General features: G+C 38.2%; 1 protein-coding gene across 2 annotated transcripts in view; it reads right to left on the reverse strand.

The window, feature by feature from the left end:
* Window positions 1-4,691: 4,691 nt before the first annotated feature.
* Window positions 4,692-23,852, reverse strand: part of NPAS2 (neuronal PAS domain protein 2) — a 95,143-nt gene continuing 75,982 nt past the window's right edge. For both annotated transcript variants that reach the window (XM_075200240.1, XM_075200241.1), the window contains exons 16-22: window positions 23,299-23,442; window positions 22,505-22,552; window positions 21,542-21,763; window positions 17,544-17,734; window positions 12,546-12,629; window positions 9,884-10,052; window positions 4,692-6,592 (exon numbers count right to left, since the gene is read on the reverse strand). In XM_075200240.1, coding sequence (XP_075056341.1) covers window positions 6,449-6,592; window positions 9,884-10,052; window positions 12,546-12,629; window positions 17,544-17,734; window positions 21,542-21,763; window positions 22,505-22,552; window positions 23,299-23,442 — 1,002 coding nt within the window. In that variant the 3' untranslated portion in view covers window positions 4,692-6,448. The remainder of the gene's footprint in view (window positions 6,593-9,883; window positions 10,053-12,545; window positions 12,630-17,543; window positions 17,735-21,541; window positions 21,764-22,504; window positions 22,553-23,298; window positions 23,443-23,852) is intronic.

A 23,852-nucleotide genomic window follows, 5' to 3' on the forward strand; every position in this document is an offset into this window, starting at 1 on the left:
TGAGATTGTCAGGGTAGATGGGGCGTGAGGGAGGGTGGGGGGTTGGGCAGCGAAAGATGGGCGGCATGGTGAGAGACAGGGATGGATGGGGAAGAAGAGAAGGGGCAAGGGTAATTAACACAGAGGTGAGGGCAGCAAAGGGAGACTGAAATGGACCAGAGCAGATAAGAGGCTTAGTTAGATTAAGGATAGACGGAACAAAGTAAGACAAAGGGGTATATTTACTAAGCTGCGGGTTTGAAAAAGTGGGGATGTTGCCTATAGCAACCAATCAGATTCTAGCTTTCATTTATTTAGTACATTCTACAAAATGACAGCTAGAATTTGATTGGTTGCTATAGGCAACATCCCCACTTTTTCAAACCCGCAGCTTAGTAAATCTAGCTCAAAGACTTAGTTAAATTAAACTTAGTTAGATTAAGTTTAGTTAGATTAAGTTTAGTTAGAATAAGTTTAGATAGATTAGGGATTGACGGAACAAAGTAAGACAAAGACAGAGGAATGGAGCAGGAACAATAGGCGGTCACAGAAGCGATATAAAGTGCCGTAAAGAATTAAAATAAAATGGAGAGAGTTAAAAATGCAAATAAAATACAATAATTAAGATAAAGTCAATAATTAAGATAAAATAATTAATATAAAATACAGTACAATACAGTACGGTACAAAACAGTACACTACGCTAAAATTAAATTGCAGTAGAATAAGGTTAAATTAAGCTTAAAATGAGTTTAAGGTAAGTTAATCCACTGTACTATGAAAGTATAGGCCCAGGACCAATCTCTGCCCTCTCTAAGCACATGTAAAAATAAAGTCCTTTTGTGGCGAGAAAAAGGCATTGTGATCCCTGTTATCTAGGGAACTGCCCTAGATGATGCATTCTCATTAACCCTTGTATCACATATAAATAACTCATCTCACAAATCAGAATCTTCTTTTTACATGTGCACCTAGCCTGCATTTAGCAATGAAGGCACCAATCTACACAGCTCCTGATATCAGACAATGTTGAATTTTACCCCCACCAGGTACAGGTTGCTCTACCTGGTATCTGAAGGTCACTCTGTGGCATCATTTTACATTTAAATTGTGGCGATTAACATGTTTTTAAATGGTTCACAAAAGTTTCGTGTGTCTTCCAAGTCATTGCATTTTAAGTTGAGAATAGCAGAGTAAATATATATATATATATATATATATATATATATATATATATATATATATATATATATATCTGCATTTCAATTCCCACTTGCACTACACACTTTCTATTTTACACTGTGGCATCTGTGGGCATTACTGAAGATGAAGCCATATCATCATCATCACGGGTTTATTTATATAGCGCCACTAATTCCGCAGCGCTGTTCAGAGAACTCACATCAGTCCCTGCCCCATTGGAGCTTACAGTCTAAATTCCCTAACACACAGACTAGGGTCAATTTGTTAGCAGACAATTAACCTACCAGTATATATTTTGTAATAGCATCAGAAATCCACATCTTTACTATATATTTTACCCCAAAAAAACATTAATGTTTAATGTAACAAAAGTAACCCATCACTTTGATTGTTGTAATTTTTTTTTATATAGAAATATTTAATTTTTACAATAACTGTACAACACACTAGATATTCAATATTACATATAATCATTTTGATAGAAACCTCAACATAACAAATATTACAAAATATAGAAATCAAAAAGTGCATGTGTTTAATTTAATCTTCAGTCCTTTCTCCAAGAAAGGGGCATTACAAATGCTTTGCAATATGACTCACAATCGGGCGTTTAATAAAATGCATAATGTTCTGTACAAATATACCATTATTTATGAAAGAATCACTGGGATCATTTACAGCAGGCAGAAATAGCACAACAGTGCCAAAACCACTATTACTTATCTGCAATGTCATTATGGCTTTTTTTTAGCTCTCTTTCTACTTATATGGTGCCTTTGTGTGTGAAAATCACAGCTTTGCAACACTACTGTGAATTTGACTCCTAAAAAGGTCATATTTGAGTGGGTCTTAGGCACAACAAGGTAGTTGGATTTCATGGCGCACAGTAAAAGAGCAAAATGGGAGTTGACTAAAGCTGGGTACACACTACAGAAATTTCTACCAACTTTTTATGCCGAGCGATTTTACATGCGATCGATGGTCCGATCGCTCGGTCCATGGACTGCATACACACTAGCCTTGTTTAGGACGATAAAGGGAAGAGCAGATGTCCCTTTAGCGAGTTTTTACAGCCATGTTGTCGTGAGCAATGATTTTAATTTCGTACACACTGCAGCGGCATTTGCGGGGAAATGTACGAGATACCGGAGACATTAGCATAAAGGGGCGGACTCTGCACTATAGTTAACTCCCAAAACAGCTTAAAAACAGAAGGCTACACTGTCCCTTCATTCATTCCCATTTGTAAACGTACAATGGCTACAAAACAAGAACAAGCAGCTGCACTTCTCATGCTTACTGTGGCAAGAAGACTGCTGGTACGGAACCGAAGAGAAAGAATAAGAAAGTGTTGCGTTAACACTGTGTGGTTTATTCTGAGTATTTCAGACATATTGGGGCATATTCATTATGTAATAAAGGTTAATATGGCGTTATAACTTTAATAGTTTGGAAACTTTATAAAGGTTAAATGAGAAATGAATGCCAACATACATCCAAAGGGTAATAACCCACGTGCTTTATACACGTGTAACGGTCTGCCGCCAGACAGGTGTAATACACATCTATACAAAACACAAGTCTGTGATGTGCGGATTCCGCACCACGTGGTACTGGGATTGACATCAAAAATTTACATACACACGCCCCCCAGGTCGAGGAAGTATCGGAGGATTGTCGTGGATCTGTCAGAAGTCTATATACACTACAGAGCGGAAACGAGATTGGAACGAAAATATTAAACAGTACGACCAACCGAATGAGGCGAGAATCGTCCATTTGGGCAGACTTTCGACCATCATGTAACTGTACACACTGACCAGACTTTTGAACGAGCGGTCGTTTGTCGGCTGTATCAGCCGATTATTGGACGAAAACAGTGTAGTGTGTACCCAGCTTAAGCAAAATTGAAGGCATGTTCTTTGTTTGATTGGGATATTATGGCTTGAGGCGATAGAAAACACTTGGTGAGCAGATGCATTCAAAGAATAGCAGTGTAATAAAAAACTGAACTGATATATCATGCACAAAATTAATGTACAGCCCATTTTCCTCATCATTCCATTGAGTTGTTTAAACACAATAATACTCCTTAATACTGTATAGTCATTATTGGCACCCAAAGAGAATGTGTCTTACATATTTGGGGCTTGGTCACAGTAAAATGGAGCATGGTGAGGTGGATAATTGTGTTAATTTTAACCAATTTTTTTCTGGTAAGTTTTGTTTGTAATATGTCATTTACTTGGTAAAACTGCTTTGACAGTGGTGTGTACCACAGGAACAGGGCAGCAGGATGGCACAGTGGTTAGCATTGGTGTCTCACAGCGCTGTAGTCATGGGTTCAATTCCGACCAGGGCCCTACCTAAGTTTGTATGTTCTCCTCGTGTTTGCAATAGTTTTCTTTGGGTACTAGGTTAATTGGTGTTAGGTTAACTGGCTGCTGACTAAAAATGGAAACCAGTATGTGTGTTTATGTGGTAGAGAATTTAACTATAAGCTCCATTTAGGTAGGGACTGATGTCAGTGATTAAATATTCTTTGTACAATGCTGCATAATATGGTGGTGCTATGTAAATAAATACTATGAACATAGGTAGTCAATGATTAGACATGACTTTCTACATTTATACAGACAGCAAGGGTAGTAGACAAGTGAAGCATGCAAAGGGGTTGTACACACATTTTTGACTGACAAGTGTACATTTATACACTCAGTAGTATAGCAGCTATTATGGTAGAATATAAAAGGTGATGTATAGTTGGAACACTGCAGTTACTTGTTGTAAATTACCCCCAATGAGCGAGCGTTCTTTGCACACAAATGTACGTACTGAACGTGCATTTCTTTATAACATAAGTCTAAGGCAGCTGAATGCTATCAGAGGGGACACCCTATAGAGGTTAGTTATAATTTGCACTAAGCCAATCAAATGTCTATCAGCTATGTTTTAGTGCATTTCTGCACTTTCACACCTTTGTAAATAACACTCACTCTGCTTATACTGCCCTAATACACAAATGCTATAGAAATATGTTTTAGTGTTACTGCAATTTGAGAATATATATATATATATATATATATATATATATATATATATATATATATATATATATTATGTACATATTTTACACAAGGATGAAATTCTCATCAAAAACAAAGGGCAAATTGTGTTCATATATTTGGTATTTTCTTGTTGCAAAAGTCAAGTAATTGCCCCACATATCCTTTTAGTAAATATTGTCTACATGATTTCTTGCAGTCTGGTCCATTTCTTCCTCTCCTATACCACTGTGCTTCAGCTCTATGACACAAGGGTGACAGATTGGTACCTCCAAACATCTGCACTACCAAGGTTACAGGAACAATGCCCAAAACAAACAAAAACTACAGTGGAACAGACGGATGAACCCTTCCAATTCAAATTCTTACCACAATAGGATGTACAGCAACTGATAGTACAGAAGAGAAGAGAAATACAATATATTACATATAATGAAATCCACAGTCACCATTTACCCTAAACAGTCCTGTTTCTTGGCAGTGTAAAGGGACAGGACCTGCCGGAAAGCGGTTGTAACCTTGCTAGGAATGGCTGGAACAAGAATATGGCCTTATTTGTTCTGATTTTGGGAATGTTGAGAGATAAGAGTAAATACACAGGCTCAATCCTCACTGACCGCAGTAAGAGTAATCTAAAATAACTAAAATATATTTCCTTCAACTACAAATCTGTGGTTATGAAATGTGTATGTACCAACAAAGAGTGAGCATTCTAGCAAAGGACTTGTCAGATCTGATTTAAAGGGTTTGTCCACCTTCAGATGACTGTAATTCATTGGCTTGTACAGATGATGTAAATGTTATAAGGAACAGTGCAATCCAATGTTGAAGTCAAGTGTGCACACTGGATATGGATGCAGTAGCCACACCCCCACCATAGTGTTCCTATACATATTAATTATTATTATTAATTTTTATTTATAGGGCGCCACTAGGTGTCCGTGGCGCCGTACAGGGACAAACAAAATTACAATACGAGGAGAGACAGCACAGTACAGTAAACAATAAGCACAGTAACTCCATGAGCTCAAAGCACAGCTAGGGGTGGGGGAGGGGAGAGGGGAAGGTCCGCATACGACGGAGCCCAAGAAGGAGGGCACGGAAGACAGGGAGACCCCCAGGGAGGAGAGGAGGGAGCAAGAGGGGACGGGGGAAGAGGGTCCTAGAGGAGGAGGGCAAGGTAGCTGGAGAGCAGAGTTAAAAGTGGTGAAGACAGGAGGAGAGGTGACCCTGCTCAAAAGAGCGTACAATATAAGGAGTGGGGTAGACAGACAGAGAGACACGGGGGAGAGAGGGAGAGAAGGAGGAACGGAGGATAAGGATAAGGGAAGGGGAATAAAGGGGAAGAGGTTTGTTACAGACACTCAATCCATTTGCTGCACTGAATAAAATCTGCCCTATATGGACAGGTTCTTTCCATTTGCTCTCTGCATTTAATGCAAGTGGTTGTATCCCAAGGCAAAAAGCCTGTACAAGCCATTAAGTCATAGAAAGGTGGAAAAATCCAATTAAAGCCATTAATAGTGAGAGGGAAATTATATGATGTTTTGACGTGTACCTAATACAATAAAATCAGAAAGAGAACCACTTGCTAATCATTTGAAAAGGTGCGTTCCTATGCCCACAGTACAATTCATCAATAGTTTCTTTTTAAAAACCATAACGTCCATGCACCTTCAGCTATTATTGTAGAGGGAGAAATAGAGAAAAAATGGTACAAACAGTCCAGTGACGAAATCACGAAGAAAACGAACAAGAAAGAGACATATAGCAAATGAATGGGCATATAAAGCAGAATTCATGGAGCAGATCTCCATACTACCAGTCCTGACATTTGTATGAGACCTGCACTGCACAGACATAAAATGCATAATTTTTCATCAATATTTGGGAATTTGTAAGTTATCTACTAATGTTGAATTGACTGACTATAGTGCTTTCATAAATACAAGAGCTGATAAAATGAAAAGCTCTTCTTGAACGAGGTGTTTAGAAGTGGCGCTTCCAGCTGCAGGGTGCAGTCCGCGTAGAACAGTTTATGTGTCCTGAACCATGTGACAAGCACAAGATCTTCCAGCAGATGAGCCATAACTTCACTGACAGCAATTTGTGCCATACTACTGGGTAACTACACAATATGCAGAAAACGAGGGATTTCTAAACTGATGACAAAGAAAAACGATGTCTGATTAACAGGTTTGCTACTGTACACCAGATGTCTCACAAAGACTATTAGTTCTCCTTGGTGCAATCTGCTGTAACTCCAGACTCCCCTGATGCTGGGCATAAGTAGGCAGAATCAGGGAATCCAGCTGTTCCTTCCGTAAAGTGCTTGGTGTTGCCACCTAGTGAATAAAATGAAAATGTAAGCCAAAAAGGGTTTCAGAGAAAACATTTTTAAGATATTAAAATTTATTTGAATTTTCTCTACTGAGCAACAATGCAGTGTATTAAATTAACAGAAAGGCTTCTACATGTTTAAGTAATTTAAGAGCAAAAATTCTCCACAAAATATTTGCCTCATTACACATTTGGCTGTGAAATTGGGCACACTGAATAGACTTTCATCGTCCCAGCTGTATTTATAGACCGTAAATTCCACAATATGCAATTTTACAAATACAGTATGGAATGGTGAAGCAAAAGCAGAATTTGAAGATTTGGGGGTAAATGTATCAAGCTGCGAGTTTGCAACTCCAGCGATTTTCTCAGGAGAGTTGAAACTCGCCGATGTATGAAGCTGAGATTTCATGCAAAATCGCCAGAGTTGTGCTTCTGTCAAAATCGCTGTTTGCAAAATCGCCAGTGATCAAACTCCCGACTGTTTGCCACTGCAGCTATACAGCTCTCAAATGTATGAAGCTGCGAGTTAGCAAACTCAGGAGAGTTTGCTTCAAAACACGCCAGATACAACACGCTGCTTGATAGCAGCGTGTTGTACAAACACATCACTGTTACACTGCCCTGGCAGTATTAAAATGTTAAAGAACAGATAAAAGTTATAAAAAAAAAAAGCGTGGGGTCCCCCCGCTATTTATGCTTAACCCTAGTGCTGCCTGACTAGTGCTGGTCCCGTGAAAATCTGGGAAAAATTTTGCGTGGGGTTCCCCCGATTTTCACTTTACCAGCACTAGGCAAACCAGCCAGGGTTGGCGGCACTATAGCAGGGGGACGCGCGGCAGGGGTCCCCCTGCCATAATGACTAACCAACCCTAGACTGTTCAGCGCTGGGCTGGATTCCCTAGGGAGTGGGGTCCGCTGAAAAAAACGAGCGGGCCCCCCCCCCTAGAAAGAACCAGCCCAGTGCTGATAGCACTAGGGCTCTTCCTACCACCCCTGGGCTGCGGGTAGTAGGGTAATCTGGCGTAAAGTAGTTAAAAAAACAAACTGACACCAATTTTGTTTGTGGAACTACAAGTCCCAGCCAGCCAGGTTGCCAAAAACAGTGTGGCCATGCTGGTGCTTGTATAACTACAAGCACCAGCATACCCACGGCAGCCAGGGCATGTTGGCACTTGGAGAACCACAAGTGCCAACATGCCCTGACATCCCTGGCTTGCTGGGCCCTGTAGTTCCACAAAGAAAAAAGTTTACAAAGCCACAACACCCTCTTATAAACCACATACATTTAATAAAAATAATAAAACCCACAATAAAGACACTAACCACCCTCTTTTAAACCACAAGTATTTATTAAAATAATAAAACCCAAATACTTACCGATGATGCCTTCTTTCTTGCTCCAATGTCCCTTATTATTTGTAAATCCATCTTGCCGGCTTGCCCCAGTCCCAGCCATTGATACCTCCATAAGGGAAACTGTGCCATCAGGAACTCTTCGCCCAGAAGGGGCACATATTTGTACATCCCGAATCTTGAGTCTTGATTGAAGATAAAAATAAAAAAAAGCCAGGAGCCGCCGCAAACACCTCCTACCTAGTAGGAGGTCCGTTCCGCAATGCTCTTACGCTGTTTGCGTAAGAGCTAACTACTGTATTATGGTATTTTCCCACGCTAGTGGGGAAATCACATAATACTGTATCTAGCGCTTACGCAATTAACGTAGCGCATTGCACATGCGCTACGCTACTTGCGTAACCTGTAATACAGTAAATTCCTACCCACAGCCCAGGGGTGGTAGGAAGAGCCCTAGTGCTATCAGCACTGGGCTGGTTCTTTCTAGGAGGGGGCCCGCTTGTTTTTTTCAGCGGACCCCACTCCCTAGGGAATCCAGCCCAGCGCTGAACAGTCTAGGGTTGGTTAGTCATTATGGCAGGGGGACCCCTGCCGCGCGTCCCCCTGCTATAGTGCCGCCAACCCTGGCTGGTTTGCCTAGTGCTGGTAAAGTGAAAATCGGAACCCCACGCAAAATTTTTCCCAGATTTTCACGGGACCAGCACTAGTCAGGCAGCACTAGGGTTAAGCATAAATAGCGGGGGGACCCCACACTTTTTTTTTTTTCAACTTTTATCTGTTCTTTAACATTTTAACAGCTGCCGGAGCTCCGGCAGCTGTATGACAGGTCAGTGTAACAGTGATGTGTTTACATCTCACTGTTACAACACAGGAGAGTTTGCCAAACACAGGAGAGTTAGCTAAACTCGGGAGTGTTTACATCGCTCAAAATCGCCAGAGATGACCAGCGATTTTGAACATGAGTGTCAAAATCGCAGCTTGATACATTTCCATTTTTTTTTTAAAAAATCGCGGGTAAACACCCGCGATTTGCCGCGATTTCAACACGCTGGCAAACTCGCACTTTGATACATTTACCCCTTGGAGTTGGGAGCAAATCCATGTTGAGATGCAAGGCGTGCAAATGGAATGTTTGTTGTGTGTGCAAGGAAAACACTGCCTGCTTTATTTTGACTTTAAGGTGCAAAGGTGGAATTACTCTTAACTCTATTATTGCCATACCTTTTTGCTGCAAAACTCTTATCACCATGATTCATCTGATCCTAAATATAATTTAAGGCTGAAATATTCTACATTGATTCCATCCTAACAGAAACTCATAGATTGCTTATGTTATTGTTCAGTCAAACTAGTTTATTCCTGTATACAAAGGTCAGATTGTTGTTCTATTTCAGATAGACTAGCATGGTCTACTACAGAGTGGTGCTCTACATTATGTGTTCCTCTAAGCTGGAGCATCTGCAAGACAACTTAGTTACTCACCCAGAGGGTACAGGGTGAGGGTCAGTTTTCTGCATTTCGTGGCATAATTTTTAACAGGTCAAAAATCCATAAAATAATATTGAGTTCAAAATTGGTGAAATTAAAGGTTTTCACCAAATAATTGGTCTAGAAATAGTTTGTCGCCTATCATTCGGCAGCATTTATTCATTCACAGAATAATGAAACCAACAGTTAACGCCACAATTTCTGTACTAAGCAACGTTGGGAGAATCAATGAAGGAAAGCGGGGAATAGCCTTCAGTAATTTTGATAATTGTTGACATGTTTTTAACAGTTTTTACAACTACTTATTAATTCCAGAAACAATTTAGCATCTTAACAAAAAAATAGGCCAATTTATAATACATTATGGTGCTCAGTTAGAGTTGCGTGGATTTGCGTCCAAAGTGCAGCATCCACCTATCAATAACAAAGAAATCAGTCTAAAGATCTTTTACCTGGACAAATTGCTGCTGAACTTGCATAGACTGGAGGTTCGATTGTTGGGATGAATGTGCCGATGTAAAACCAGGATGTAAAATTGCTTGGCCCATTAGCACAATAGGACCATTGTTGATAGACGTCTGCACCTCTAAGCTCCCAAATATTTGTGAACTCTGTGAATATCTGTTATGTAAAAAAGAAAATCGATAAGTAATGCTGGGTACACACTACAGGTTTTTCACTAGATTATCACACGATAAATGACCATTTGGCCCGATGTCACATTAGTGTGTACGGTCCAACGATGAATGATTATTGTTCCAAAGCACATCGTATCATTTGCTTTGATTTTAGAAACGTACTAAAAAATGTTTTCAACAATGGAACAATGTCATTCCAATTCAGCAATGTCTATGCACTCAAGACCAGATCTCCATAGACTTTACAGAGTCACCATCTTTTCAGCAGATGGTTGTGACAGATGAAGGGCACAGTCCTGAAGGTAAAACGTGTAGATTGTGTACACATGAATCATCATGCTTATCAGGAGAAATTTTCTGTAGTGTGTATCCAGCCTAAACCTTCTATCCAGCAAAGAAATATGTTACAAGAGTCCCAGCTCTGATAAAAAATGTATAAATTACCATAACACCCTGAAGTCTGAGGGTTTTTATAATTTAGTGACCAGACCAAATTTTACTTTCCTATTTCATTTTCATCGGTTGATTAAACTTACAATACATTTTAACAAATTTTTGTACCCATGAGCATTTTACAGTTTTTTCAGTACAGATTCGGTTTTCTTTTCATATGCTTATAGATATTGTCTAAATAGTTATTATACAGCGATAACTGATCAAAAATATAAAAATCTCAAACTTTCCTTGATTTCAGCTTGAACATTTTTTATAAATAAACTAGTGCTATAGACAGATATTCTACTAAATTGATGCTTATATTTGCCCCAACTAAATGTTATTTACTCAAGAAATGCTGTTTGGGAGTATATTTATCAAGCAGTGTTATGTAAAACCACAGCGGTTTGCAGACATTTTCAAAAATGGCAATTTTATTCAAGAGAAAACCTGATGGGCTTTGCCTTTAATAAAATAGTTTAAAAAACTGTCAGCAAACCGCCGAGAATCAATGGTTTTACAAAACCGCCGATTGATACATCTACTCCTTGGTCTACAAATAAAGTTGTATATTTAGCTTTCAAAGTGTAATCATTTTCTCAGACCATGAGAGAAAAATCCTAGCTTGCCACAACATGATAAAAACCTCTAAAAGCAGTCCATTTAGAATAATAGACAACTAAAGTCTATTTATTTATGGATTTTTTTAAACTAAAATTTTCGCTTTGTTTTTTATTTCTTTTTAAGTTTAGGCAACTATATCTTAAAAAAAAAAGAAGGAGGAAGGCATTTGTCATTACTGCTACATTTCAGTTTTTTCCCCCTTCATGAGTTAAGTGTAAAAACACAGTCAGAATATGTTCAGCAATGTCTCCTGTGTATGAGGATACAACGTGTGCTGAAATGGAGAACCACATGGCTTTCTGTGGATAATTTTTCCATAGCTGGTTTCCTGTCTCCATGTTGTCATTACAAGGAATCTGCAGTGCCAGATTAAGAACACCCCTAATATCACTCTTCCTAGAAAAACAGACACTCCAAGGTTTTTCTCTAGGGGTATAGTGAGACAGTTGAGATATATAAATAAATGTCAAATAATTTCACTAGTATATTCCAAGCAAGAGAGCCCGGTACTGTGTGACATTTTACCAGCTGTGTCAAAGTCCAATGAAAAAGGTCTATGAAAAGCCACAATTGCATCTAATAAAAAGTAACAAATAAACGCACTGTTTGGCTAATATTAACATATACAAACACAAATATACACTGTAAATAGAGTGTATAAATGTATATAGATAGATGTAGATAGATATATTTTTTACACTGTACCAAGCTATTTACCTTATACACATAGATTAGTGTTAATTACTATACTTACTACCTTTAGTACAAAAAGCGGACACTAAACGTATATATTATTTTAACCTTATGCCTATCTACCTTTGATAGAAATCTAAAATAAAAAATAGCATAAAATGCAAACACTACAAGCTAACATTAAACTATTTATAATTTTTACATTATACCTCCCGTTAACACTAAACTCAAACACTGATCTATATATCATTTGTACACGGTCCCTAGTTACCACTAAATAAATACCATAACTATTCAGTGTGTCACTTTAGCTCTTCATAGGTAACCTATGTAGATCGCAAATTCATACAAAGACCACCTACCTATAGCTATTCCTGTCTAGAAATGATCACAATTTTCAACTTGTTCTGTGGTCATGTTTTGTCCTGAAATTTTGCATATTTTTAAAGTAGAATTTGACCTTACATTTTCCTAGTTCTATCCTAACCACACCAAACAGCAGAATTAGTTGACCATTGACAGCGAAGCAATTGCCATTGTACATCTTGCATATGTGTTTTATGCTGAGTAAAACAAATAGGGTTAGTGAAGATTTTTAGAAAATTAAAAATATAATTGTATTGTGAACACTCCATTTTGTTCCACTGAAGATCACCAGAAGCTCAGACCTACACATCTATCCCCCAACGCTAAAGTTCCACCAGGAATATCTAGCAGTACATACTTTGACTGATGTCCGCTGTCTGAAGATGTCCTTGTGCTACATGAGCTTGGCATCATTGGCTGGATAGGTTGGCTGAGCAATAGTCTAAATATTAAAGAGAAACAAATAAATATTTTCAGTTTATCTGTTAAAAAAACAAAACACCTTCTTAAAAGGGGTGGGTACCTACTTTTAGACAAGCTACCTCTCTTTAAATCCTGCCCTCATGTAGCAAGGCCAGAATGTACTACAGGAGGGTGCAGAACTTGAACAAGGTCTTTTGTCCCAAACCCTTTTAGGTAAACCATAGAGAAAAACAAGTTTTAAAATCAATTGAATAAATTAATAAACACTAAATCCCTGGTGCAAATTGAGATGTCCAAATTAAGTGCATTATCTGTGTGGAGTTTGTATTTTCTCCCTGTGTTTGCGTGGGTTTCCTCAGGGTGCTCCGGTTTCCTCCCACAACCCAACATCATACTGGTAGGTTAATTGGCTACTATCAAATTGTCCCTAGTCTGTCTGTATGTGTATGTTAGGGAATTTAGACTGTAAGCTCTATTAGGGCAGGGACTGATGTGAGTTCTCTGTACAGCGCTGCGGAATTAGTGGCGCAATATAAATAAATGATGATGATGATTGTAACACAAAAGGGGGTAGATTCAGTTACAACGTCCCATAGGAACCTCACATGATGTATCCATGGGATATTTAAGAGAATAATCTCTCATTTTTGCTCTCACCTATTTGTTTTCTGTACTGTAATTGCAGTCAATGTTCACAAAAAAAGCACAGGGTTCCTGTTTGTGTGTAGGAAAGTAAATGTAAATATACAATTCTTTTGACACTTTTATGGGAGACCGTGTGCTTTGGGATGCCAAGTGTCCCTGTGTTATTGTTCTGTAACCCCAAAAGAAGAAGTTCCCAATAGAATATAATGTGAGACAATCAGTGATCTCACCTCTAACCCACGTTGCCCACCGCTGCTGCGGCTGCTCTTAACTTATGTCTGCACAATATTTGCAGTTGAGAAGATGAGTGGTACAGAGGTAGGTGGGGATGGGAATTTTTAGCATATAGGACTTATTTCGAAAGACAAAAACAATGTTGGAACTGCTTTAAATAGTCTGTTGTTTGAAGCAATCATTGTCATAGAATGTACAAAAAGCTTTTCTGTACACATTTTTATATAAATATACTTTTTTTACGACTTTATTAGATATATCATACGTGAAAGATAATGGGGTTCAACATATTTAGGATGTTAACCTAAGGTGTATATTGCTGCAATTGAAGGCAGCACAGGGGAATCTAAAACTTGTATTTATTACTCATATATTTCCATCCAACTTCAGATATATCCTGCTGCTCCAGTATGCAGTATTAATAGCGCACAGTAAACTCTATTTGTTTTTCGTATATTTTGTAGTAACGATGAAATTGGATGTTAACCTAAGGTGTATAATTCTGCAATTGGAGATAGCGTAGTGGAATCTAAAACATATATTTAGGGCCTGATTAATTAAGGAACGTAAACGCCAATACATTGTATTTTGTGTAAAATTGCTCTGCGCATGGCCAGAAATGGACTATACACCAGTGAACGCAAGTACATCCAATTCATCTTCGAATGCAAAGGACAGTTCCGACAGCCTACGATTTCAAAGGTGGAACGGGGGAGGGAAGGGACGTATGCACGTAGTCAATGCACAGTAAAGGCGGGCCAAGGTTGAGTGCTCACACATACGCCCGATTAATGCTCTGGACATCTCTGAGGTACGTGATTTTCAGCCATATCACTTACACCAGCTACAATAGAGAGTGATAGTGATGACAGCTGTGTAGGTATGCTAGAACATGTGTTTTTGCAATCAAGAGCAACTGTAAAAATTATTTTTATGTGCAGGAATTAGCAACATCCTGATAAATGTATTTCATGTAAAAAAGAAAACATTTTAAAATGTATTTTTCATTAATAAATATATTATTAACATGTGTTAATGTATTTAATATATTTTTTTCTGTTTTCTTGAGTTGACTTTGACAAGGGCCAAATTGTGATGGCTAGACGAGAAGCGAAGACTAGCCTGTCTGGTCCAATTCCACAGAAGAGCTACTATACCACAAATCGCTGAAAAAGTTAATGTTGTCTATGATAGAAAAAGGTGTCAGAACACACAGTGCATCGCAGCTTGTTGCGTATGGGGCTGCTTTGCCGCAGACTAGTCAGAGTGCCATGCTGACCGCTATTCACCACCGAACAATGGGAGCATCGGAACTGAACCATGAAGCAATAGAAGAAGGTGGCTTGGGCTTATGAATCCCGTTTTCTTTGACATCATGTGGACGGCCTGGTGCGTGTGCACTGGGGAAGAGATGGCAGCAGGATCCACTATGGGAAGAAGCAAGCCAGCGGAGCCAATGTGATGCTCTGGGCAATGTTCTGCCGGGAAATTTTGGACATTCATGTGGTGTATATATATATATATATATTATATCTATACCTAGCTATCTATATCTATCTAACGGTGTATATATGCATTGTGCATATCCTGCAGTGTGTTGTGTCTGCCTGCATACGGTAAGTGCCGTATAGGCAGAGCGCACTTAGACCTTATTCAGGCTAGAAACGTTTCGTGAGCCCCTCTCCGTGATGAATACGGCGTACCTGTGTGCATTTTCTACCTGGTTAAACAAAAATGCATATTACATTCACTTTGCGTTCTTTAATGTGTCAGGCCCTTAATGTTTAAGAGTCATATGCAATGTAACTGGACTTATACTGCTATTGTTTTATTAATCATTATTGTTATATAAATGGTCGTCCAAGATTGATTTTACTGTGTATAGAAAATCATTTACTTGAAGGTCAGAGACAAAATCTTTAGTAGATAGCAGTAATGTAACATACTGCTCGCTGGAGCATTGTCTTGCTTGGTGCTCTTTACTTAGACCTGCCCCTGCTCCTTTACTGTCTATTATGTCTTGAAGCTGGAACGTGCGGCTGCACATTGGATTCGCACTTGCTGATGTTGGCAGGCTCTGTATTTAAAAGTGCTCTCAGTGAACATTATTGTGTCTGAGCAATAGGCATCTTTGTTATTTCTGTGCGTCCCTTTTTGGCTTTTTGGTTAATCATCCGTTCAGCCCTCTTTGTGACGATCACAGTCTGCTCGCTATCCTAACGTTTGGCAACTGCAGCCTAATGAAGTTAGCCTGTGGCATGTGGGTGTCTTACAGCAAAGTCTCCTTGAGGAGACTGGCTGGACACTCATTAATCTCTGGACCCCAGTTGAACAAGGACCAACTACTATATTACAATATGGGTCCACTAATTGTGCTGATGGCAGCTTGCTACACGCTCTAAAGCTTGGAGCACTCTCTCTGTTCCTCCACCTGCTGTGCTGACCCCTGAGCCATCAGTCTTTATGTTCCTTCACCACTTCATTACAATGGGGATCCAGTTACTTACTGGGGGTTCTTCAACCAGTGAACCATTCTGTTCAAACTACAGTATGGAAACCTCTGCTACTGAACATGCCAGGGGTCTTATATAATCCCTTACTTTCAGATGAAACTATTTTCTTAGCCTTGCCCATTTGTGAAAGAAAAAATCCAATTTTATAAAGGTCAACTGCCCTTATCTCAGCGTCGCCTTTCATGAGCCTGGATTGAACTTCGCAGCATGTGCCACTTGCTGTGCTTACAGGGCATTATTACCAAGGGATTAGTATGATTATTTGTTTCATGCTCTGGTTTCAGAACGTGGGTGGAACAAAGAAGTGCAAGGGCAAGAAGTGTCAAGGCTTTTTGGATACAATGAAGCATGAATTGGCAGGCTGAGATGTTCTAGCATTGCTTAATGAGCTTGTCACTCTTTACATCATGATAAATATTTGTACTGAAGAAAGAGGTCGAGCACGAAAATCACACTCTCCTCCTTTGGCTTCAATCTTCTACAAACTTTTGCTTTCTGCCCCAGAATAACACATAGAAACATACACAAAGAAAAGAAAATGGTACTCACTAATATATTGCCAAATATAAAACTTCTATAATTTTATTGGTATATTTTAAAATAGTTCCCATCCCCACTAAACTATGGTTAATTTAAAAGCAGGGGAATCTTAAAAAGTGATCGTCAAATAGAAAGCGTAGCAGAAAAATTGTGAATCATAAAATGCGAACTGATAAATACTGGTTTAATTGTTCTTAATTTTGGTACATTCATTGTAGACTTTATAATACAGATTTTTTAATTATGTATCTCATAGTCAGTTTAAATAGTACCATTCAATGTTCACACATTTTTCAATCATTGTACTATATTTAACCTATTTTTTTAACTATATTTATCTTGTTGTTTCTTTACCACAATTCATAAGCATTAGGTAATTTATTATATAAACATATGCTAGCGTGTTCCTCCGTAACTCTTTAGCACCAAATGTATGTATAATTATTCATTGATTAAGTGTATGTTCATACAAATAAATCAGGGTTAAGGTGTGGAATGCTATACAATTGGAAGCTTGCGAGCAGGGCCCTTTTACATTTCTGTCTGTCTGTATTAACCTGTGTTTGTAAAGTGCTACAGAATTTTTTGGCACTATATAAATAAATGAAGATGATTTCCACTCCTTGTGTATTCTAACTAGTCAGGAGAGATACATATATCCCCATTTTGATAAATTCATAATGGTAGTGAAGACACATTCATTGGAGAGAATTGGAGTTAATACGCAGTACAGTGTGAAACAGGACATAGAGTACATTCTAACTATCCTTGCCAGTTAGAACAAAGTCTTGGCTGAGTGGGACAGTCACACAAAATTGGCACTGCCCCACCAGAATCAAGACAGTGGGCTATAGTTGCCAGTGTATTTGAAGGGTATGGAGAGCAGCCTTGCATTGTCTCAGATTATAGCTATCTAACCCCCCTCTACAAATCTTGTGTTTGTCCCTGCCTACACAAAGCACTGCAAGATATTTTTAGCAAGTAAATCAAAACTCTTTTACCGAAGATGTCTGTCATGACTGAAATCTGGGGCTTCGTGGTGTTGGCTGTTATCCTGCTGTGAGCCAGAAGAGGGTGCTGTGTTCAGATTTTGTGTTGATGCAGCAGGAGTGCTGAACTGAGAAGCAGGGTTTCTGTTAGTTGATTGGCCTCCATTTGATATTCCTTGCATGTTTCTTGTTGATTTTTGACCCTGAAATACATGTTTGTATTGTAAAATCCTTATAGTAGATGTCACAAAATGGAAGTAATTTACAAACGTCATCTTGGTTTAGCCCCAGTGCACTTCAAGGTAAGCCATACTTGCCTACATTATCAAGTGCTCCTCCAGGAGATCAGGTGGGTGTGTTGGGGGGGTGACGGGTCACGTCATTTGGCCCCACCCCTAAACCATCAATCACTGTACCTGGCCAATTAGAGCTGGAGGGGGGAGGGCACAATGACTTGCAATTTGCGTCCTAAGCCTCACCCCCTGCCACTATACTATCGAGGCGATTAAAAATCGGGAGGTTGCCTCACTCTCCCGGGAGGCCTCCCAGAAATTCAGAAGTCTCCCAGACATTCCAGGAGAGTAGGCAACTATGAGGTAAACACTTTCACTCAGCTCCTGGGAGCCACCTCCACAAACTAAGAGTGCTTGGTTTGGCGTTGCATATGGTTTACTGATGACAATTGAGAGAGAGAGAGTGTGTGTGTGTGTGTGTGTGTGTGTGTGTATGTTTGTGGTGTAGTGTAGAGTTTTATTACATTGATCCAAGTGCAGAAATATTCTGACATTTGATCAAATTGAGGTGCACAGTGGGTCTAAAGCTACATTTCCACTGTGGAGAATCCATTTTGTGCTTTGTAAATATCTTACAGTGGCACAATGTAACCTAAGTCTTTTTTGTTTTCTAATTAAATTATTTGACACTTTCTTAGTTATTCTTTCAAGGGCTTACCTCCATTAGAATGTGCTATCATATATAGCACATTATAGTGAAGGCAGTATAGCAGTACGAAGATTAGGTCTGCAATTGCCTGGTCTCTCTGCTGGTATGTCAAGAAACAAAGAAAATCCCCCACAGGTGGCGCTATAGAATATAAGGTCTGCCACTATTTTCTGAACACAAAAACACAGCACTAATTATATTACAGTTTTATTAGTTATATAATCATTTAAAAGATAAATATATAAAAATAAAATTAAAATGTAAATATAATTTGAGGCTTGCTTTCTTAGTGTTCTAAATATGTTTTATTGATTAAAAAACACAACAACAAACGTGTACTTTGGGCAGAAGATTATTATTATTATCGTAGGTTTGTAAGGCGCCACAGTGCTCCGCAGCGCTAATGACAGTATATGATCGATAAGATTTGTATATCAAAAATAAAACAAATTCATTGCTGATATTACACTACTCGCCTGCTGGTGATTTCATCAGAAGTGCACATGACCATAATTAATTTACACAGCTTATTAAAGAACTTCTAACCAATGAATGAAATCCAGTCTAAACTGACACATTAACCCCGGAATGACAGTTCAGACCCATGAGTGAATTTGGTTCTTAATAAGCAGATTAACAGTATTTGTGTCATAGGAAATTGGGTTCCCCTTATGCTGGTTATATATAACCTATAAAATAATCCACATGAAGCAATTCCATAAATAAAATAAAAATCTTGTGTCTTCTAAAATAGAAGATTCAAGCTGTTTATCTACAGTAATAACAATTTAAGTTTCCAGTATCAAAAAAATGTTAGACATTTAACAGTTATAAATGTTTATATTAATGTGAGCCACATAAACAGAACCCACCCCCCAAAAAACACAAAGGTGAAGAGGGGGAGATTACTAACATTCTTCAACAAAATAATAATCCAGCACTATTCCATACTTGCCAGAACAGAAGGGAACCAGAAATAACATATCATAATACTAGTTTTCAAGTGATCTTTATATACTCCTTTTATCATAATGGGCTCCCAGAAAGCTTCATGTGGACAAAATCTTCTAAATTTATGCCCTCCTCTAATCATTAGTGGAACTGCTCCAATTCCCATTATTGTTTAGGAGTACCATTCTAAAAATTACTAATATGTTTGAATACTATGTGAGAAGCAAATATTTAAAACATGTCTCTGACGCTCCAAAAAACAACATTTCACTGTCTGGTTATGCAACCACATATTAGATATGACTTGTTTTATTCTTGATGGAATCTCTGTCTTTTATGAATTACTGATTTTATATGCATTTTAATATATCAATAAAAAATATTTAGAACTGTATAAAGACAGCAAGCTTGTAAAAGAACAACATTATTTGTATATATTTATCAGTCTTGTAGCTAGAAAAGTCTAATAAAAAAAAATCAGCTATCCTTGGCGAAAGGGATTATTAAGAAGTGAGGGGGGGAAAAATAATAAGAGGGTTTGAAAATAGTTATGGATGGAGACCTCAAATCAAAATACTACACCTCCCCATGTTGTAAACGGCACAGTATGTATAAACTGAGGTATTGCCTAAACATGCTATATAGCATATCTGCAAATTATTAAACATATTTAATATGCTAGCAAAGGAAAGCATCAGTAACATATCAGAATACTTCAATATATGGTTTATTTTAACAACATTAAATTGTATGTAGACTTCATGTTGTTTTTTTACCTATTTATATATATATGTCTCCCCAGTATTCTGCAATATGGATACTCAGTGGTTATAATATCCAGTGGTTATAAGATGATGGTGTGGTATTGTACTATGTAAGAGCAATGTTACACCATTCTATATATCTGTAATATGGAAAACCACTGGTCATAAGATGATGGTATGGTACTGTACTAAGTAAAAGCTGTATTACACCATTCTACATTTCTGTAATATATATGTAGCCATAAGATGATGGTGTGATACTGTACCATGTAAGATCTGTATTACACCATTCTACATCTCTGTAATATGAATATCCAGTGGTCATAAGATGATGGTGTGGTACTGTACTATGTAAGAGCTGTATTACACCATTCTACATCTCTGTAATATGGATACCCATTAGCCATAAGATGATGGTGTAGTACTGTACTATGTAAGAGCTGTATTACACCATTCTACATCTCTGTAATATGGATACCCATTAGCCATAAGATGATGGTGTGGTACTGTACTATGTAAGAGCTGTATTACACCATTCTACATCTCTGTAATATGGATACCCATTAGCCATAAGATGATGGTGTGGCACTGTACTATGTAAGAGCTGTATTACACCATTCTACATATCTGTAATATGGATACCCAGTGATAATAATGGTGCATGACTCCACTTTTGCCCCTGTTGGAGTGCTCTTATCTCCCCTGTATTTGGAAGAGAGGGATATATTTTATGTTTACTTAAACTGTACTTTCATGTAGTACAAAGCTGTAGCTCAATAACCTGCATGTTGTCATGTGAGCAATTACAAAATGCAATGCATAGTTTGCATTGGATGACAAACCCAGTTTGCATATTCACCAGCACATTATTTGTTTGCATCTGGAGACCTCCTTGACACCTTCGCAACTCAGGATTTCCTCCCCAATGTGCTGAGCCTATTTTAGCTAGCCACATTCCAACATTAGCATCAGTAATATGCAGCACCCACATATATTGTACCTCCTTATGTGTCAATGAAAATCACTTATAGTGCCCTCTCTTATTCCCTTGACTCATCAAATTTGTAGTGTTTTTGTAGTGTGATTGAGCACAGCATGCCCAGTGACATCATTGCACACCAACAAGATGATGTCATCATTATGCAACTTATCACCTGACCCGCACTGACAGGAAATAAGGGTGGGGAACGGGTAAGTATGATTTTTTTCACATCTTTGTACCTTTTCTGTGCTAAGGATGATTGGAACCGGTCCTTAGCACTTTAGGGGTATATGTGGAGGCCCTTATTACTGCCGAGTTTAAATGCAGTATTTCTGTTTTTTAATAAATGAAGGATATAAATGAAGTGGTACCTTGCTGGATATGACATTCACATCTCTCAGTATTGGTGCAGATGACACCAGATGCTGACTTGTAATCTGGGAAGTTGGTATCTGTGCTTGAATTGGAGGACTAGACATCAGTTGCTGTTGCTGGGATATTATGGCAGACCTCTGGTGCACTTGTTGCTGCTGAGGTTCAGTTGGTTGTACATTGCTAATGCTCAAAGAAACAATTTGCGGCTGGTAAAACATCTGGCAGAAAAAAATCCAAACATCATTATTCAAGCTTGAACAAGAAAACAATGTGCATTGTGAGGAACAATAGGGTCATTTACACCTTGACTTTTTTGAAAATCTTTTTTCTTTGTAAATCTCAAAATGTCTTTCTTTTTTTTTTCTACTGTTAAACGGCTAATTGTTAGTTTACCAATCAATCTGCAGATTTAGATTTGATGGAACATTGCTATGTGTTTTCACCAACTGCAGGACAACTATTACAAGGAAAGCAGGACTAGACCCTAAACAGATTATTATGTAATTAGTTATAGGTATTTTATTCTTGGCATATAACTGCCACTACTATTTATATAGTTTACACATATGTATAACAGATTCCTAATCGGTGGCAGCCTCAAGACAACCCAGCTACCAATTAGGTGACCTAAGATTCAGATAAAGCATATCTGAAATAAGTACATATAAATTATAGCTGATAAAGATCTCTGATGAGCATGAGCAGTGCCCGATTTTGAACAATGTGCCCCTTTAAATAGCACTATTTTATATATATACAGAGATTTTTTTATTCTGTATAAATCACACACACTGTTCATGCATATGGATGATTCAGGTTAATACAGGACAAATTCATGTGCTGCTGATGGAGCTCATTGCTGATTTTATATATGATCTTCATACTCAATGTCTATCTTATGTAGGGGGCGTAATTTATGTATAAATTGAGTGTGCAGTGTATATCACATACAGACGCACCTGACCAACAACATATTGTCCCTGGGAACTGGAGTCAGATGTTGGCAACTTTAAAACAAGAAGAGTGTAATGTTAAACAAAGTCCCAAAATGAACAGCATTTTATATAAACTGAAAATTGGGTATATTGTAGTAACCTGTCTATGCTATGCAATCTACTACTCTTCAATTAAAATACATTAACAAACAATAGTTAACGGGTTCTCTACTGTCAGTGAGCTTTATCGTCAGTCGTGTCTGTTTACACTGCTTTCAACTGCAGCACCCCATGTACAAAAACTGCATCCAGATCTATCACAAAACATATTTATTTTTGCATAGATGTCAATTAACTTTGACTGGTTAGTCTACTTTGGTATTTCGGATAATCGAAATGTATTAAATGTTGAGTTTATTTCATCTGTATCTTAGCTATAACTTAAATAAAATATTAGTATTTGTGAATAACCCACATGATAGGGTGGTAAGAAACAACTTTTAGGCTTGTATAATGCATCACTCATTTTACCCAAGTAATTAACAGGTCTCTCCCGTTTGTATCAAATGACCCATGATGTAAAGTGTAACAAAAACCTCATTATAAACAGCAAGAACCCGTACAGAAGTGAGGAGAAAGCAGAGTTGGCACTCCGTTAGTATAATGTGATAACGAGATTTGTACATTTCACACCAAGTGCAATATATGGGAAAAAAAGCAGTGAGTTGCTTCTAGAGGATGAGTAACAAGCGAATAACTAGATATATTTTTAAAAGGTTTTCCTGGCAGACACTATGGTGTAGTTGGGGGTGACACACCTGTAAGTTGGAATCCTGGACTATACTCAGCTGCTCCTGAATCTTTTGTAGTTCTTCCTGCTGCCACTGTATGTTGGCCTGGATATTGAGTCTCCTTTCTTCCAGTTGGCTCTTAATGGTTTGGAACATGCCATGTGCAGAAAACTAATAAAAAAAAGACACATTTAGAAAGGCTGACATATAAAATGCAATCTGCTTGCTGTGTTTTAATGTAATACACCATATAGAAGCAAGGGTTAAAGCACTAAACAGTGCATTTACAGCACAATCATCATCATAACCATTTATTTATATAGCGCCACTGATTACGCAGCACTGTACAGAGAACTTATTCACATCAGTCCCTGCCCCATTGGAGCTTACAGTCTAAATTCCCTAACATACAGACAGAGACAGAGAGAGACTAGGGTCAATTTTTGATAGCAGCCAATTAACCTACTAATATGTTTTTGGAGTGTGGGAGGAAACCGGAGCCCCCGGAGGAAACCCACGCAAACACGAGGAGAACATACAAATTCCACACAGATAAGGCCATGGTCGGGAATTGAACTCAT

Source organism: Mixophyes fleayi, chromosome 2 (assembly GCF_038048845.1).
Source record: "Mixophyes fleayi isolate aMixFle1 chromosome 2, aMixFle1.hap1, whole genome shotgun sequence".
NCBI lineage: Eukaryota > Metazoa > Chordata > Amphibia > Anura > Limnodynastidae > Mixophyes > Mixophyes fleayi.